The sequence below is a fragment of the Trichosporon asahii genome (genome assembly GCF_000293215.1).
Source record: "Trichosporon asahii var. asahii CBS 2479 unplaced genomic scaffold scaffold00050, whole genome shotgun sequence".
Lineage (NCBI taxonomy): Eukaryota > Fungi > Basidiomycota > Tremellomycetes > Trichosporonales > Trichosporonaceae > Trichosporon > Trichosporon asahii.
The window spans coordinates 2,558,300-2,576,119 of record NW_014040874.1 but is presented as its reverse complement, the minus strand read 5'-3'; the positions used below and the strand labels follow the sequence as shown (position 1 = coordinate 2,576,119).

The 17,820-nt window shown below is 61.1% G+C and overlaps 4 protein-coding genes across 4 annotated transcripts; 3 read left to right on the top strand and 1 right to left on the bottom strand.

The window, feature by feature from the left end:
• Positions 1-1,388: 1,388 nt before the first annotated feature.
• On the top strand, positions 1,389-3,536 carry A1Q1_02203 (uncharacterized protein; the record flags this gene model as incomplete). The annotated part of the gene is made up of 3 exons (XM_014325148.1): positions 1,389-1,680; positions 1,734-2,941; positions 2,979-3,536. 3 exons carry the CDS (start codon positions 1,389-1,391, stop codon positions 3,534-3,536), a joined length of 2,058 nt encoding a protein of 685 aa, XP_014180623.1.
• Positions 3,537-4,162: 626 nt separating this feature from the next.
• A1Q1_02202 (oxidoreductase) lies at positions 4,163-9,286 on the top strand (the record flags this gene model as incomplete). The annotated part of the gene is made up of 2 exons (XM_014325147.1): positions 4,163-8,090; positions 8,520-9,286. 2 exons carry the CDS (start codon positions 4,163-4,165, stop codon positions 9,284-9,286), a joined length of 4,695 nt encoding a protein of 1,564 aa, XP_014180622.1.
• Positions 9,287-10,055: 769 nt separating this feature from the next.
• Positions 10,056-13,090, top strand: A1Q1_02201 (uncharacterized protein; the record flags this gene model as incomplete). The annotated part of the gene is made up of 9 exons (XM_014325146.1): positions 10,056-10,090; positions 10,347-10,477; positions 10,530-11,019; positions 11,058-11,242; positions 11,290-11,343; positions 11,458-11,639; positions 11,703-11,985; positions 12,314-12,412; positions 12,471-13,090. 9 exons carry the CDS (start codon positions 10,056-10,058, stop codon positions 13,088-13,090), a joined length of 2,079 nt encoding a protein of 692 aa, XP_014180621.1.
• An 852-nt stretch (positions 13,091-13,942) lies between these two features.
• A1Q1_02200 (glucosidase) lies at positions 13,943-15,877 on the bottom strand (the record flags this gene model as incomplete). The annotated part of the gene is made up of 1 exon (XM_014325145.1): positions 13,943-15,877. The coding sequence occupies one exon, from the start codon at positions 15,875-15,877 to the stop codon at positions 13,943-13,945; it is 1,935 nt and encodes a 644-aa protein (XP_014180620.1).
• Between the last annotated feature and the right edge of the window lie 1,943 nt (positions 15,878-17,820).

The window sequence follows — 17,820 nt, the reverse complement described above, 5'->3', positions numbered from 1 at the left end:
GCATGGGTGGTTGTGTGATCGTCAGCGCGGTTGCTGGGAGCGCCAGCAGGTCAGCTGTAGCTTCTTCGCACACGAACACGCGAAAGCGAATGTGACGAACGCTAATGTCCGAGAGACGTCCGCATAGTCCGACTGCCATGACGATGTCAGCTCGGAGACACGGTTTTGAGTAGCCGATACCGATCGATCAACTCAAGCGACACGCCCATACTGTGGAGCGCAGCGTAGGGTGAAGTCTGGGCCGAGGGCTCCGAGAGGTCCGCCCTACACCCCCAGCAGGCGGTATGGCGCACTGACAGTGGAAGGATGAGGGCCACGAACTGGCATCAGGCACCCTTCTGTCCGCTGGCACGCGGTCGAAGCAGAGGTATGATCACTATTGGAAAACGATGGCGAGGACATCAAACTAGGCTGTATGGCCATTGTCGTGCTCGGCGTGGGGCAAGGACTGAGTCGATTCGCCGTGCTGGCTGACTACGTGCTGCGTGCGCTGCGTCTGAGTCGGTCTTATCGAGTTCCTGAATTGAACTCAAAGCGCAAGGTGGCTGTAAATGTGCGCCGCCTCTGCCATCGTCTTCAGCAGTGTTTCGGTCAAGGCCGCAGTGAGCAGAGCATGTTCAGCCGGACAATGGCTTGGAGCTCCTCAAATCTCTCGAGGAAACGTGTGTGCATGTGCTGCAAGGCAAAGTACAAAACTTTGACCATGTTCGGAACAATGCAAGGTGGTGGGGTGCCGCATCGATGACGGTGGTCGAGGTCTCGGCTGAATTGGCAGGGGGCCGAGGGATGCTGAGGGGGAACGACGACAATTACTCGCGTCTCAGAGTGCAACGGAACAGTGGGCGGAGGGGCCAGCCGAGCATATTGTGCAGACTCAAAGAGTGCAGATTTGCTCCCGCCGGTGACCGTGCCCGTGCCCTTGAGTGACCAGACCCGACCCTTCGCCGTGTGCAGGAGTGCGTGATGTGCAGACCGTACAGTGGCCAGTGGTGGGCTGTTGAACGCCTCTCTAATGCCCTCGGTCCCTCGATGAAGCAGACTTGACGCCCAGCCAAGCACCCTCACCCCTACGGCAGTACAACGCCTCCTGATCCCCCTCCAGGTCCCAGTCCAAGACCACGACCTTCCTCGTCCACCACACCATTCCTTCCGCCTAGCACCTAATACCGCGCACCCGAATCACTTCCTCGACCTCACTCTTTCTCACCATCCCACAACCGCACCCCCACCCCACACCGCACTCGCATCTGCACTCGGCATCCGCCCCTACGGAGCACCTCCCCCTCCGTATCTAATCTCACCCCCCGTCCCGGCCGTCAGCCGCCAGCATGCAGGCGCAGGGTAGGAGCCAGTGGCCGGGCATGCGCTGCCCTCCGTCCCCGCCAGCCATGGCCCAGTCTCCTCCAGGCTCGGCCTCAGGCTCTGCTGTCGGCTCAGCGACCGGCCCGGCGTCATCAAGGAACGCCAGTGCACGACACCAGCAATCTGCGAGACATGCCCAACCGCGCACCCGGCGCGACTCACCATCTTCCAGCCAGGTTGCCCCCGTCACCATCCCATCCCAGACGCTGAGCCCACCGACTCCGGCCCCCAGCCCGACTCCCACTGAACGTCGGTCCTACGCACCCCTCGACCTCGGCGACAAGGACTCGGTCCTGGACGAGGACGAGGATGTTACTCGTGAGTGGGCCCTAGCGGCTTAGTAACCCGCGGACAATCAGCTGACGATCTAGTGGCTCCTCTGGACACCCTGGCGATGCCTAATGCCAGCAAGTTGATGCGCCAGTTCCAGGCTCTGCCCAAGAGCGAGCGTTTCGCGTTCTTGATCTCGCTGGTCGGCGACCTGCAGTTAAACGAGGCGCTTGTCGTCTCGTCCAAGATCTCTCCGCGTCTGAAGCGAGACTTCCTTTCGGACCTGCCCGTCGAGCTCGCGTTACACTGCGTCAGCTTTATCGACGACGCGCAGACTCTGACTCGCATGGCCCGCGTGTGCAAGTACTGGAACGACCTGCTTCAAGACGAATGCCTCTGGAAGGTCATGCATGAGCGCCAGGTCTATCGTCCCAAGCTCCCGTCGGCAGGACCGAACCCTCCGCCCACCGCCGTCAATGCAACCGAGACGCAGGCACCGACCAAGAGTTCCTCCATGCGGGATAACACGAGCCCCATGTGGGGCCGCGCTGGCTCCAGCTCGCGTTCCGTCCAGCGTGCGCAGAGCTCCCGCGAGCGTTTCCGCGACGCGTACCTCACCGAGCACAACTGGCTCAAGGGCGGCAAGCAGCTCGCTATGCACTCGAGCATGGGTGACAGTGTTGTCACGAGCCTCGTCGTCAACGACGACTTTATCATCATCGGCATGGCCAACGCCAAGATCCACGTATTTGACGCTACAACTGGCTACTACTGCCGCTCTCTGCTCGGCCACGAGTTAGGTGTCTGGGCTATCGTCCTGGTCACGCCTCGGGGCCGTAACAAGGGTCTGAGGAGGGCGGAGGAGATTCAGCGGCGTGCGTCCTTCGCCGGTTCGACCAGCGGATCCAGCTCGGTGCCTTACCGCCCCTCGTCTGCTGCCGGGGACCGGCGCCCTTCGCGTACTACACGTCGCATGCGCTCGAGCGACGTCTGCGGCTCGGCTACGAGCTGGGGTGTCAAGCGCACCCTCGTCGTGTCCGGCGGCTGTGACAGGGAGGTGCGCGTTTGGGACCTCGCTGAAGGCAAATGCCTCTACGCTCTTCGTGGCCACTCGAGCACTATCCGTTGTCTCAAGGTGCTCGACGGCAGGCCCATTGCCGTTTCCGGCAGTCGCGACTTCACGCTGCGCATTTGGGACATTGACCGCGGCCGCATGCTGCGTGTCCTCGAGGGCCACGAGCAGAGCGTGCGTTGCATCGAGGTTGCGGGCAACCAAGTGGTGTCCGGTTCTTACGACTTCACATGTAGGGTGAGTTACAATTTGCTCTGCCATGGCTAACTTTCAGCTCTGGGACATTGACACTGGAGACTGCCTCCAGGTCTTCGAGGGCCACTACCACCAGATCTACGCCGTCGCGTTTGACGGGGAGCGCGTCGTTTCTGGTTCATTGGACTCGACCGTCCGTGTCTGGGACGCGGGGTCGGGAGAGTGCCTGGCGGTTCTGCCCGGCCACACCTCGCTCGTGGGACAGCTTCAGCTGTCCGGAGATCGCCTCATTACGGGAGGCTCGGACGGTCGTGTTATCGTCTTCGACCTGACCGACTTCTCGACCGTGCACCGACTGTGCGCGCACGACAACTCTGTCACCTGCCTGCAGTTCGATGACCGCTTCATCGTCTCGGGCGGCAGCGACGGCCGCGTTAAGCTCTGGGACATCCGTACCGGCACGTTCATCCGCGAGCTTACACAGCCGTGCGATGCCGTCTGGCGCGTCTGCTTCCGCGACGATAAGTGCGCCATCCTCTGCCAGCGCAACGGCCGCACCGTCCTCGAGGTGCTCGGCTTCAAGCCGCAGGACATCGCCGCACGACCCATGGTCAACGCCCGCGCGCCCGACTGGTAGTAACGGTCTGGACTTCGACCAGCCGGTCACCACGCATCTTTATCAACCCAACGCTCATCGTCTAGCAAGCTCACACTCGCTAGCTGTCTGCCAACAGCAGGCTGTCATCATGCCTTTGCGATTGCCACATTACTGCGGTAACAAGCCAATCCTTACCAACGACTCTTATAACCTCACAGCGATCCTTTTCCCTCATATACCGCTAATCGAAACTGAACGCGCAAGTCTAGCTTAAACTTTTACCCCATACTCTCTACATTAAGTCCTGCCACGATTAGCTGGTTACATACATAGTGTTTGTATCATCTGGATCATGTCACTGTTGTCCATGTTTACGACCATGCTGGGCGCTCACTGCAGAGCCTTCTTGCAACCAACTAGTGCATCGACGCACGAAATACGCACCAAAAGATGGTTCCGGCGGAAACTCAAAGTGATTTGCGGAATGTTAAACGGGCCCCCGCTTTAGATTGCTAGTTGGTACTTGGCGGCGAGGAGGTAAACAAACAATCGGTCTGTTCCCAGCCAAGCAACCACAAACATTGCCTCCTCGTCCATTTTGCGTTTCGTGACAACAACTCTGCTCATCCACACCTGCACCGACCTGTCGACAATCGACGACCACGATGCCGACCCCGCCCACGGCCCCGACACCGGCCGGGCGGCGCGACCACCAGCACCCATTCGACCTCGAGACGCCGTTTGGTAAGATCCAGCCCGTCTTTGAAGGGTTCAGCCTTGCGACACCTGGGTGGATGCACGAGGACTCGACGCTGCCATCGATGGACGCTGAGCCGAGCGTTCGCCGCTCGCCCCGCCGTCAATCCCGCATCCACGATGCTGAGCAACCCCAACCTATTGTGCAGCCTACGCCTCGCCGCTCACCCAGGCGATCGGCATGGATCCCAGACGACACTGAGGTCGAGCAGCCGACACCTCGCCGCAGTGCTCGGAGACGAACTACAGTGGCGCGCCTCGGATTCCCCAGCATGGGAGATAGCACGAAGGAGAGCCTCGCCGCCAGTATGGCGAGGAGCAGATCTATCTCCGCTGGGCCTTCGGAGGGAAGCCCAAGCAAGCCGGCTAAGATGAGGGCAGAGGGAAGCACCGAACCGGAGATGGAGATGGAGCCGAGGGAGAGGGAAACCAGGACGCCGGCTGTCGCTGCGCGAGCGATCCGCCAGACTCGCGCTTCGACCTCGACCCCATCCTCCAGCAACGACCTGTACGAGCGTCGTTTACTCGACTCTGCACGACGGAGAACGCTGCTTCCGCTCCCGGGGCACGACTGGGCAGAGGAAGGACTCGCCTCGTCTACGCCAGCGCCTGTTAGAAGCAGGCGTCAGTCGTTCCGCCTCTCACCGGAGCACGAGCTCGTCTCTCCCCTTCCTCTCGCCACTACCGCCGCCCCTGAGCTAGCTCAGTCTACCGTGACACCACCAATCGAATCAGCCCCTACCGAGCCACCTCGTCCCCAAACACCTCAGCCTCCGCCGTCCCGCACAGCGCCGCAGCAGTCCACGCCGGAGAACAAGTTCGTGCTCCCACCCTGCGTTTCGACACGGAAGAAGCGCCGCATGGCGTCACCGGACAAGCCGCTCTTCCGCACGAGCATCGAGTCCGCCCCGGAGGCTCCGGCAGAGAGCAGCAAGCCGGCCCAACCAAAGTTCCTGGGAGAGCTGTCTCAGGTTCTCCACGCTCGCGCATCAACGCCAGATGATGCCGCCGCCTTAGTGCCCAAGCCGGCGTCCCGTTTGTCGTCTTCTTCTTCGAAGGAAGGGTCGCACTCCTCAAGCACTTCGGGGAAGAGTAAGGTGAAACGCACCGTCATCAAGGTCGGCGCTGGCGGCAAGATTCGCACAAGCGCGCATGCTGCCGAGCTCGTGGCCGAGCAGGAGGAGTCCTTACGCGTCGAGGCGTCCATGTCCCTCGACCGATCGCGGGACAAGTCGATCGACAAGACTAGCGAGATCGCAAACTGGAGCCGAAACGTCGGCAGCATCCTGCCGACTGACCTGGGGTTGCGACGCTCTGAGTCGCTTCAGAGTTCGTCGTCGCGTTTGACCCGGCACGGCAACTCGTCCGAGTCGCGCGAGGGTACCCCTGTCTCGCTTGCGTCGCTGTCATCCCTCTCGTCTCGCGACTCCCTCCCTGCGCGCCCGCAGAACCCGACGCCCCGCACTGCTTCTCCGCACAGGGACCACTTCGACTTGTCGACCTCATTGCCACCGCGCCCCTCGGCGCCCGCGCTCTCTGACTCGTCGTTCTCGACCTCGGCGCCGAAGCGGCCCTCGAACCCCACGCCGACGCATGCGCATACCATTCGAGCTTCCGAGAGCCCTGCTCCGACGAAAACGAAGCTGAGCAAGTCGGCCAGCGACGCGGAGCCCGCGAAACCTAAGCAGCCACTCACCAGCAGCATCGACCGGCCTATTAAGCGATTCCCAGCGCGCAAGGCGGTGCCTGCTCCAGTCCCGGCCAAACCCGCTCGCTCGCTGCCGCAGCCCGTGGCGGCTGCGCCGAAGGTCAAGGCGCTGGCGAGGAAGCGCCAGTCCTCCGACCCGCCTCGGCCTCAGACCTTCCCCGCACGTGTGCGCAACGGCCCGCCTGTCTTGACACCGGCGAAGAAGACCTCAAAACTTGCGCCGAAGACTCGGTTGCCTGTTCCCGCTCCCACCGCTCCCACCGCTCCCGACTCGACGGAGCCCAGCGCGAAGCGCGCTAAGGTGACTCCTGTCGAACCCGAGGAGCCGGCTGGATCGACCACGCCGCCGCACGTTGTCGAGGCACTGGCGACACCTAGGAGGCACAGTGTCACCGTTCGTCGCACACCGAGGGGCACTACTCCGCGCCGCACCCCCGCGCCGATTAGCGATTGGCCCGAGCTCGGTCTTAACAAGGAGCAGACCGCATTCACATTCGAGCATAGGCTGCGCCAAGCCGCCGAGGAGAGCCCCGCCGTCGACCCTCCCAGCATCTCGTACCCTTCCTACCCATCATACCCTGCGCAGTCCGCACGTCGCGAGTCGTACGCTACCGACACCGACTCTGACGACGACGAGATGGAGATCGAAGAGGAGGAGGAGGAGGGAGCAGACCTGCTGAACCCTATGGAGGAGTTTGACATCATCCGGCCCCACGGACAGGAACTCAGTGCCGTGCTCGAGGTCACGGAGGGAGAGGTGAGCGCGCTGTCGCAGCGCTCGGCTTTCACGCCGCTCGGGCGGCCCCCGCAGGCTGTTGTGCCTCCGATGCATGAGTCTGAGGACGAGGATGAGTACGACGAAGAGCCGACGCCGAAGGCCATCGTCATCGACGAGCCGGCCACAAAGCCTACCGCCGAGCTCGAGGTGGAGCCTGAAGCTGAGCCTGAGCAAGACGCCGATACTTCTGCCTCGTCTGGCTCATCGGGCGACTCATCACTTCGCCGCCTCGGTGAGGGCGTGCTTGGCTTCTTGGCGGGCTTAGTCAGCACGCCTGCACCTGCCGCTCCAGCTGCCACCGCGCCTGCCCCTGTTATGGCCCCGACCGTCCCGGCTGCTGTCCAAGGTGCCAATAAGCAGGCTAAGCCTGTTCGTGTCATCAAGAACAAGCCTGTGCGTGCGAAGGGCAAGGAGAACGCATCTGTCAAGCCGCGTACCCGCCCGGAGTCCAAGCCTCAGCCGGTCAAGACTGGCGAGACCAAGAATAAGGATATGCCGCGGTACGCGCTCGCCACCGCCGCTGTCCGTGCGCATGGGCAGGAGAAGCAACCCACTGAGAAGCGCAAGCGCGACGCGGGCTCGCCTCAGCGTAACGTGCGGCGTAAGGTGCCCGCTGCCTCTGCTCTGTCCACCCGCCCGCTGCGCTCCTTACCTCGAGCTCCTCTCGGCTCAGCTCCCAAGGAGACAGCTTCTGCGTCATCTCGCCCGATCAAGTCGATGCCGAGTACCCGATCTTCCGGTGCGGCCGCTCGCTCTACCGGCGCATCTCGCTCTGTTAGTGCCACGAGTGCAGCGAGCTCGAGCAGCAGCACATCGCGCGGCCCCCGCACCGGCTCGACCGTCACTGCGTTCACGGCTGCGGCGCTTGCGCGTCTCCCGAAGCCGGGAGAGACAAAGGCGAAGTCGTCCCCCGTCAAGATCCGCGATCTGGAGCGCGCGCGTGACCTTGCAGTCCGTAAGGCGGTGTTCGAGCGCTTCCATCCCGACGCCGATGTTTCGCTCTCGAACATGTCGTTTGGTTCAACTGCCCCTACTCAACCCACTCCTGCACCTCTCGGCGAGTCGTCTTCTTCCAACACCGGTACGACTTCTCGCCCGATGCCCCCCACGCTCAACGGCAAGGCGAAGAACTTGACGGTTCCAATGAGCGGCAAAACACCGGGCAAAGCTAGCAAGATGCGCGCGGCAAGCCGAGCCAAGTTCGACGCCAAGGTTGCGCGCAAGGCTGCGCTGAAGGCAAAAGAGGACGAGGAGCGCGAGCGTATCCGTCGCCAGGTCGAGGAGGAGATGGACCGCGAGCGGCGCCGCGCGACGGTTATTCGCGCCCGGCCTCTGCCGGAGATGTACAGGGGTCGAAAGTAAAAGAGACAGTGTTTCTGCTTGCACTGCACTGCATTTAATGATTTCGTTGTCCGAGTACCTTGTTGTGTATAGATTGTCATGTATAGTGATACGATCTTGCATCTTGTCGCATCGATCGTTAAGTCCAACCGCGAGCTGTCGTTGGTGGGCTGATATGACGGCATCTGACTCGGCAATCTCCGTTCGGCACCTGAGCGGGGCACTGGTCCGGGCCGGGTGGTTGTGTGGTTGCACCACCCAACGGCTGCATTGAGTCATCGGAGAATCCCTGGATGTGGGCCGTTATCAGCTAGCTACGTTTCTGATTTCTGTCTTCCTCGTTCCTCCACATCACACAAAATGCCCCAGCTGTTCAACACCTCCCGCCTCGAGGGCAAGACTGGTAAGCTTTGAGGCAAACGTCTGAGCTGACTCGCAGCCGTCATCACCGGCGCTTCGTCCGGTATCGGTGCCTCGACCGCGATCCTGTTCGCGAAGGCTGGTCTGAACCTGGTCCTGCTCGCGCGCCGTGAGGACGCTCTTCAGAAGGTTGCTTCGGACGCGACCGCCGCTGCCAAGGAGTTTGGTTTCACTCCCCAGATCACCGTCAAGACGCTCGACGTCAACGACCGCGCTGCCGTCGACGCTCTCCCGAAGGCGCTCCAGGACGCTGGCGTCAAGAGCTTCGACGTGCTCGTCAACAACGCCGGCGGTGCCGTCGGTACTGAGCGTGCGGGCGACGTTCAGCTGAAGGACATCGACTTCATGGTCGACACGAACCTCGTCTCGCTCATCCAGATGACGCAGGTCTTCCTCCCGACGATGCGCAAGCAGGACTCGGGCCACATCATCAACATTGGCTCGCTCGCTGGCCGCGAGGCCTACGTCGGCGGCTCGGTGTACTGCGCCGTCAAGCACGCCGTCAAGGCGTTCACGCAGAGTCTCATGAAGGAGCTCGTCGACACGGGCATCCGCGTGTCCGAGGTCGCGCCCGGATTCGTCGAGACCAACTTCTCCGTCATCCGCTTCCGCGGCGACGAGGACAAGGCCAAGGCCGTCTACAAGGGCTTTGAGCCGCTCGTCGCCGAGGACATTGCCGAGGAGATTGTCTGGTGCGCGCTCCGCCCGCCCCACGTCAACATTGCCGAGCTCTACGTCCTCCCCGTCGCTCAGGGATCGGCCACCATCATCCACCGCAAGCAGTAAGGATTAGATATGACATAAGTTAGAAAGGTATGCACCGGCTTCGTCGGCATGTTGTCGAGGTGCGGCTGCATGGAGCGTAGAAGCGCTTCGGAGCTTCGGAGGATGTCTTCCTCGGGCTCCGCATTGTCTTCCTCGGACTTTGCATCATAGCAATGGCTGCATGTCTGATCGGCAGAACGAAAGAGGAAATGCACGCGGCGCACACGGCTGACACTGACTGACGCGACTCGCGGGGGCGCACGACCTGTTCCTCCCAGCCAACTTCCCTTCCTCGTTCTCCTCTCGTTCGACTGATCCACACACCCACCGCGTTCTCAACCTGACCTCCTTTCCAGCGCCGATCATACATATGCCCGCACAATCGGGAGCAACCGCGCTCGCCTGCCCCGACGTCCCGAAGCTGGGGAGAGGGCGCACACGCGCGCTCGTGCTCGAGCAGCTCTGCAGCGCCGACCGGAGGCCGGGGCCGTGTCCCAGCCATCTCGTGCTGATTCCACTCCCTTCCTCACGATCAACACGCCTTTGTTGCCATCACTCACCACAACACTGGCTTAGACATCCATCTTGCATCAGCACCAGTGCTAGCCACCACCGCCAGCCATGGCTCTGACCAGTGCGCCGAAGCGCGCGACGGGCTCGTATGCCAGCCGGAAACAACGCCAGCGGCGCAACTCGAGCTCGGAGGAAGAACTCGATCATGAACCTCAGACTGGGAAGGAGAGGCAGTCGGTTGCCCGTGAGCTGGTTCGAGTACTCTGATTGAGCTAACATGCAGGCGCATGTGACAACTGCTACAAGTCGAAGGTGAGTTTGCTTATCCTTCCCACCGAACCTTCCTCGACCCCACGCCACTCTCCTACCCCAATTTCCCCTTAGATCCCAGATGAGGTGCCAGAACACGATACCTGACTTTGCAGATGAAATGTACGAACAAGGAGAAGCCGCCGTGCGACCGTTGTCGCGCCACAAATGCCGAATGCACTTTCGGCGGGCCGCGCGCGACTAAGACAGCGCGAGTCGAGAGGTGAGCCTCGTATGGCTGCGAAAGCTGACGCCACAGCCGCTTGAAGGCCGTCGAGGAGCGTATCGGTGAGATGAATGACTCGCTCGCCGAGGTCGTCGCGCTGCAGCGCGAGACTCTTCGCCGCACCGAGGCCGCTGGCGCCGCCACCGCTGCTGCGGGAAAGGAGCGTGAGTGTGGTCGCTGAGCTGACCTGCGTTATCCATGGACAGCTAACCCCAGGCTTCGTTCCCCCAACCACACACTACGTGCGTCCCCCACCACCGTCTGCTCCGGGTCCGCCATCGCCCACTCGGTTCTGGCGTCCCCCTCCTCCTACTCCTCCACCTCCTCCACCTCCCCAACCTGTGTGGCGAGACTACGAGCCCGAGCGCACCGAAGAGCCTCACTCCGGCGAGCCAGGTTCCGGCTCCTTGTCCGATGCGGAGAGCGATGGGCCTCTCGAGCCGCCCGCAATCGTGTACAACAACATGCTCAGTCTGGCAGAGGCAGCCCGCCTGCGCGAAGATGGGAGCTACGACACCTACGACGAGACGCGCACCTTCCCTGCTTCCTCTGGCGCCGATCCCGTCGAGCAAAGCGGGAAGCGTGGGCGCCGCGACTCGCTCATCCTCCGTGCTGCACCTCAGCAGCGCGGGTCGCATGCCGGCTTTAAGGACCCCATAGAACTCGGTTGGTGCTCTGCCGCCCAGGGCGAGCGTCTTTTCAACGTGTAAGCTGGCAAGGGTATGCGAATAGCTAACGAGGCAGGTTCTTTGAAGGCGCGTCGGACTATGTGCCCATCTTCGACCCGGAGACGGACACATGGACCAGCCTGCGCGAGCGATCGCCGTTCGCTATCACTGCGCTGATTCTTGTCGGAGCCAAGATCGAGGACGCGGGGAAGGAGCCGAGCGAGCTTCAGCGCAAGTGCAAGGAGCATGCGGAGAATATGGGTGAGCCACGAGAGCTTACCATTGATTAAGGTGTGAGCTGACTGCAGGCATGCACACTCTGTTCACACCCGTGGCACGCATTGAAGTGCTGCAGGCCATGCGTAAGCTCTGCAGTTCGGTCTCGCGAGCTGATACCAGTCGTGCTTTCGATGTGGGGTGATACGAGCTGGCGCCCAGGCGGTGAGCTTCGCAGTGGATAACGTAGCTGACAACAGGCCATGCGCTGCGAATCGCGTACGCTAGACAATACTGGCACATGGAAGCTCACTTCAGCATCGACATGGGTTTGTATCGCTGCCTTCCCTACCTCGTGCAGTCAGGGATGGGCGTAGGCAAGACTTCAGCAGAGCTCGAGAGCGAGCGCTCTTCCGTGATCGGGGCGCGGTGCTGGCTGGCTGTGAGTAAGGAGACCACTATCTCTTTCCCAGCTCCAGGGCGTCTTTGTTGAGCTAACACCCAGGTGTACAAGTCCGAGTTCGAGATGGCTTTCAACCTCGGCCGCCCCGGTCTCTTCTCAGCGGAAGACACGATCCGCCACGGCCGTGCCTTCCTCTTACACCCTCTCACCAACTCGGCGGATGCGCGCCTCGTCGCAGTCTGCGAGCTGCTCACGCTTCGCATGCCGATGCACCAGCCCTTTAGTCTGTGGCCGAGCACGGCCCGCATTCCCGACCTGGATGCACGTATTGCAGAGGCAAACGCCGAGTTCGACACGTGGTTCAAGCATTGGGACGAGTGGTTCGGTGAGTTCGCGTATGATCCTCCTCACGTTTGGAGCTAGGGAGACATGAATTCGTTACCAGAGAGCTGACAACAGACCGGCGAGGTGTGCCACGCACAAACTTCCTTCGCGAAAGCCGTAAGCTGCTCGACCGACCGACGCTGGAAGCTGACCGCAGTCTCGAGCCTGCACGCGCATGCAGTATAGGTGTTTCTGTTCTGCGCAGCCACTTCCATGTGGACTGCACTTTCTGACAGCTCTTCCACTGGGTTAAGCTGACGACAGGCTGCACACAAACTCACGCATCCTGCACGGCATCCGGAGCCGGCGCGATGTGCGCGCTCTCTCAGAACAGCGAGCTGCCCATCTTCGCCTGGCCCAAGTCAGTGCCGGTACTTTGGTGCAGATGGCACTTCGTGGGAGCTCGTACGCCGACAACTTCGCCAAAGGTGAGTCCCCCTCTCGCTCACCGGCAGCTAAAGCACCCTTGCAGCGAGCTGACACCAGCGAACCACTACACGCACGTCGGGATCGCGTTCGCGGCACGCATGCAGATCCGTCTCGCCTCTCTCCTGCCCGAGAACCTGGACCTGGCCGCGGCCGCGCGCGACCTCGAGCTGCTGACCGAGCGTCTAGCACAAGTGCCCGGCTTCACCTTCGCGCGGCTGATACGCGACGTCCTGCTCCGCGCGAGGCGTAGGCGCGTCCTGCCTCCGATTGAGGAGATGGACCAGCCCACAAGTTCCCGCTTCAGCGGGCGTTTCGAGCGCCACACCCCCGCCGAGAGCCGCGCGCGCCTCGAGCCACTCCCCCCCCCCCCCCCTCCCACGCCTCAGATGCTCGCTGCGCCGTCCCCGGCCTCGGCGTCTGCGCCCTCCCTCAGTCCCGCCGCATCGACACTCGACTCGACGCTCTTCTCTGGCTCGCCCAAACTGCCACAGGTGTATGGGGCCGAGGCCGTCCCGGCCCTCGACTTCATGTACGCCGAGCAGCTGTGGCCCAAGGAGCCTGGCGCCGCAGATTTCGCCCTCGATGCGTGGTTCCCCTTCCCTCCGCTTGGTGAGCTATCTAGCGCTGTTGACGAGCTGACTCCAGACTCTGACATTCACGACTCGTTCGCTCTGTAAGATAGGCGTTTCCCACATGCGCAAGACCAAGAAGAGGATCTCAAGACGCCGGCCGGCATATGGCGTGACCGCCAAGCCTATCGCTTGTGACCATGACATCTCTCGCTTGTAGATTAAACATGAATTCGGCGGATCGCCACATGCATGCGAAATTTCAGCTCTCAATTTCAGCTCGATTTCAGCACTGCCTGGCTGCCTGACCAGCCTGACATCACTCCCGGATCGGCGGGGCGGTGCTAGACCCTGACTCCGGGCCTGTGGCCCGTGGGTCCTCCCATCGATCACACCACCTTCCGCTCCCTCTGCCTTCGCACGCAAAGTTGATGAAACAATGAAGGTCATGCCGGCCCGCTCGACCTTGTCCATACGCGCTATCCACACACGTTAGACGCTAGCTGCTCTACGCGCAACGCGTTCCAGTCTGACAGTCAAGTAATGCATATGCAGGCGCTGCGAGAACGCGGGCGCGGGGTCGGCTCAGCCAATGTGGGACAGGTAACGTTTATCAAGTCTAGGGTTTCGGAGGTGTTAAGTTCTGTTTTGTTTTGGGGGGGCCTAGAAGAATATCGAGGCCAATGCGTGCACCAGCAAACTGACGGTAATGAATGGCACGGCGGGCACCCGCCTACTACGGAGGGTGGGTGGCCGACAGACATTGTCGTTGGCTGAGATGAGCACGAGACGGAGAGCGCGCTCGCCCGACTCTGTGCTGGGAAGGAAGAAATAAAAGGTCCATCGTGAAACGATCCGTAATGCAAATTCGTGAGGTTGGGTTGCGTGGGCGTAGGGGGGTGGGTAGGGGTGTTGCGTGAAGCGCCAAGGCGCCGATGTGGGATGCCGAAATGTCCTTGTTTAGCAGCCAGTGAGCTCGTTCTTCGGCCACTTCTGGCCGGCCTGGGCCCACGTCGTGAAGTTGGGGTTGTTGTAAACGTCCTTGTACTTCTCGATGTAGGCCGCCGTCGGGCGGTCCTCCGGGTCGCATCCGACGAGGCCGCTCTCCTTCTGCCACACACGGATGTAGTCGATACGCATGTAGTTCGGGAAGTTCATGTTCCGGAAGTCGACGTTCTGGAAGTTGTTCGACATACCCAGGTTGAAGATGAGGGCCATGGGCTCCTCAGCGATGAGACGCTGTCCGACACCGACCTTCTTGTTGGGCTGGACAGTGTCGTAGTTCATCCACCACGACTGCTTGCCCATGTTGACCCAGGTGACGTAGCCGTCCTTGCGGTTCTCGTAGTCGGCAACGTACTCGAAACCGAAGACACCGAACGGCTCAGACGAGCCGTCAGCCGTCGGGCGGTTCTCGACCTGGTTGTCGTGGTAGATCGAGTCGTGCGTGTACGACAGACAAGAAACACACTGCTGGAACACACCTCCGAGGTACGTGTTGGGCCTGGTGACGTCCTCGTTGAAGATCTTGTAGCCAGACTTGTTGTAGAACTGGTAGTGGTCGTCGAAGGGAGCGAACTGCGCAGACTGCGACACCTCACCGTGTCCAACGTCAAGGTCGATCTGAGCCTCAATCATGTCGATTTCGACGGAACCACGGCCAACGCCCTTGGGTCCGGGGTGGTCGTCCCAGTCGCAGTTGCACTTGGACAGCTTCTGACCGGGGAGGTAAGAGAGTGTGCCCTTGTAGCCCTGCCTGTCGTCAACCTGACCGGTCGTCAGAGTCGCCTCCGGACCCGTGCCGTTAACATAGGTCTGGTTGGCGAGAATTCCAACGTCGCAAGAGTCGTAGGAGTAGGGCCAGAGTCCCTCAGTCGTGCCACCGTAGCCGGGACGTCCGAGGTTGCCCATCGTCCAGACACCGGGCCAGAAACCACCAATGTCGTTGTGACCGGGGAGCGAAACACGGGCCTCGTAGTAACCGTTGTGGCTGAAGCAGAGCTGGTTCCAGGACTGGATCATACCCGAGCGGAACATAAGGTTGTTCGTCGGGATCTGCTCGATCGTAAGGACCAGATGTCCGTCCTTGGTCGTAACCTGTCCGGGGTCGTACCACTCGAAGTCGTTCGTGGGCCAGTAGTGGATGTCGACAGCGGTGAAGAAGGGGTCGTCTCCGGGGTAGAAGGTGCGGCCCTCCTTGTTGAACTCGTCAGAGAACACAAGGGTCCACTCCTCGCCGTCAAAGCCCGTGCGCTTCTTGACATCTTCAGGCGTGTCCGGGTCGATCATGCTCGGGAAGTCCGCAGGCATCTGCGGCGTCTGTCCAGAAGCATTGACACCGCCAAGGTTGAAGCCTGGCGTGTTACCACCAGAAGAGTTCTCGTTGTTGTACGCCCAATCAATAATCGGGTATCCAGCAAAGAGAACGATGAAGCCGGCCATGAGGACGAAGAGGGTCAGGCCGTTGGCCCATCCTCGCCAAGATGTGATGTCGAAGGGAGTCGAAAGATCCTTGCGATCGGCGGCAGTGAAGGTGTGGAGCTGGTCGTCAAGGTCGCTCTCGTCGATACCCTGTAAAGGACCGGATCCTCCACGGACACCCTCACGCAGAGGCATCGTCTCGGCAGGGGAGAAGCGCGGCGAGCCGGTCTGCTGCGGCGAAACGTTGGCCGGGGACGCATAGCGGGGCGTCGAGCTGTATGACGATGTCGTTCCCTGAGCATAGCCACCACGAGAGCTAGCAGTACCGGCGGCGGCGCCACCGATGCCCGCTCCGGCCGATGGACCATATGCACGGTTGTAGCCGTGGTTTGAGGAGCTTTGCTCGTAAGAGTTGAGCGAGGTCTCAGAGGTGCGGTGACCCATGCCTGAATGCATGGTGGGAGGTTGGGCCATGCCGGGTCCTTGAGCTTGAGAGAGTAGAGGCGCGGATGATGGCTGGTTGGACCTGTTACCAAACTGTAGGCGGGAAAGGGATGCCGGGTGATCAAGTAGGAGGATTGTCCGGAAGAATAAGGAATAGGTGGAAAAGAGTGATAAGAATAAGGAGAAGGCAATCGAAGTCGGTGAGGAAGGCGAAGAAGTAGAGATGGATGGTGTACGACGAGGCGATGTATGGATGCAGAGTGTGGGAGTGGGTGGTGGTGGTCAGCACATGACAGGGCGGAGAGTTGAAGAGTGAGAGAGGGATGGGGTCTGAGATCTGAGGGCGGGAGGAGTGGGAGTGCGTGAACGTCTGAGAAGAGGGGTGAGGGACGAGGGACCGAGACGTGGAAAAGGCACGCGTGTGGTAGTGGATGCTTAGGCCAAGACCAAGTGAATCGATCTACCACCGCCATCAGGTTTAGGTTTTGCCTGTAGCCTTCAGGCAGTCGGCATCCGGCGCAGACCCAAGGCGGATGGATGCGGGACGACTGCACTCCAGCAGAGTGCATCGCCGCCATTCAAGCCCGAGACCGAGCGCTGCCATCCACACTCTTGCGCATGCGACATCTCTCATGAAACAAGGCTGAGCTCTTTCGCAATGCACATTGTCGCAGCCGTAGACAGCGCAACGGGTGCTCAGATGCTGTTGCTGCGTGAACTTTGACACTGCCCAGCGCGCCGCTCGCACTGCGCGGACCCCGTTTCGGTGCACCGACGCTCCACCCGGTGGACCCTCAGTGGACACCGAAAAAGTCGAGGCCCGGCGAGGTTCGAGTCCTGGTGCACGGCTGGGTGGCTCGAGTCTGTCCGCATCCAGCCGGTCGATATTATTGCACCCCTTGGTGCGGAGTGTGCATGAGACGTGATGATGCCAGTGCAGCTGCGGACTGCGCCGAAGGACACGCAGACGCGGCGACAAGACACACACAGATCGACGTCTCCTTTCCACTCATTCGCACTCGCCCGACCCGAGATTCTCGAAGATAGAAATGCAGTGACTCACCATAGACGAGGGGTTGAGACCTCCAAAGCTTTTTCTTGATCCCTGTTGGCGATTGAACATTTAGGAAAGGAAGCGGGACAGTCGAGCAGGTCGAAAGCACAACCGCAAGATTATCAAGTGCGGTCGACGTCGACGAGCGCAGCCGGGCTTGCGTGTTGCGGGTGCAGGGGCGGAGGTTGGGCGGTAGACACGGGCTGGTCAACAACCACGTGCTGGGGCGGTATGTGAGGGCGGTTCTAGTTGTGTGTCCAAGATCTACTAGAACAGCAACACGAAAACGAAAGACGTCAAAGCGGTGTGTGCTGCTTTGTCGCCGAGTGTCGTGCGTATTTGAGTTGTTGGAGAAAGATCAAGAGTGTGCGGCGTGCGGGTGCGGTGCGTCGTACGCGGTGAGCCGTGGTTGGTCGTGATCGGTGAAGGGACGAAGGGTCGGACACAGCGCCAAGCGAAATTGGTGCTGCGGTGGAAGAGTCTGGGCACTGGGCGGGGCCGGCGTGGGACGGTGGGATTTCAGATGCCAAGGGCTGAGATGCCAAGGTTGGGTTTGAGTTGCTCCCAACCAAACGATCCTTTAAATTCTATGTCTCCTGCGAATGAGGACACACGCGGCGCGGCGGGTGACTAGACACTGAATACACGAGTGTGGTGGAACGGTGTGTGGGTGGGTGTCGAGCGACGACGAATGCGGGCGGCGAGTGGGAGGAATGCAAGAGCGCAGAGTGCTGCCTGGCGAAAAAAAAGTCGACTGGGCTAAGCAGGGAGTTGCGCTGAGCAGGGGGAGACGAGGTGGTTTAAGGTTTGCTGAGCAATGGGTATGACGGCAGGAGCCGAATGTCGAAGTAGAGGGGAGAAGTGAAGATTGGAGAGTGTGGTGACAGAAGTCGTATAGATGCTCGTGCAAGGAAGCCTC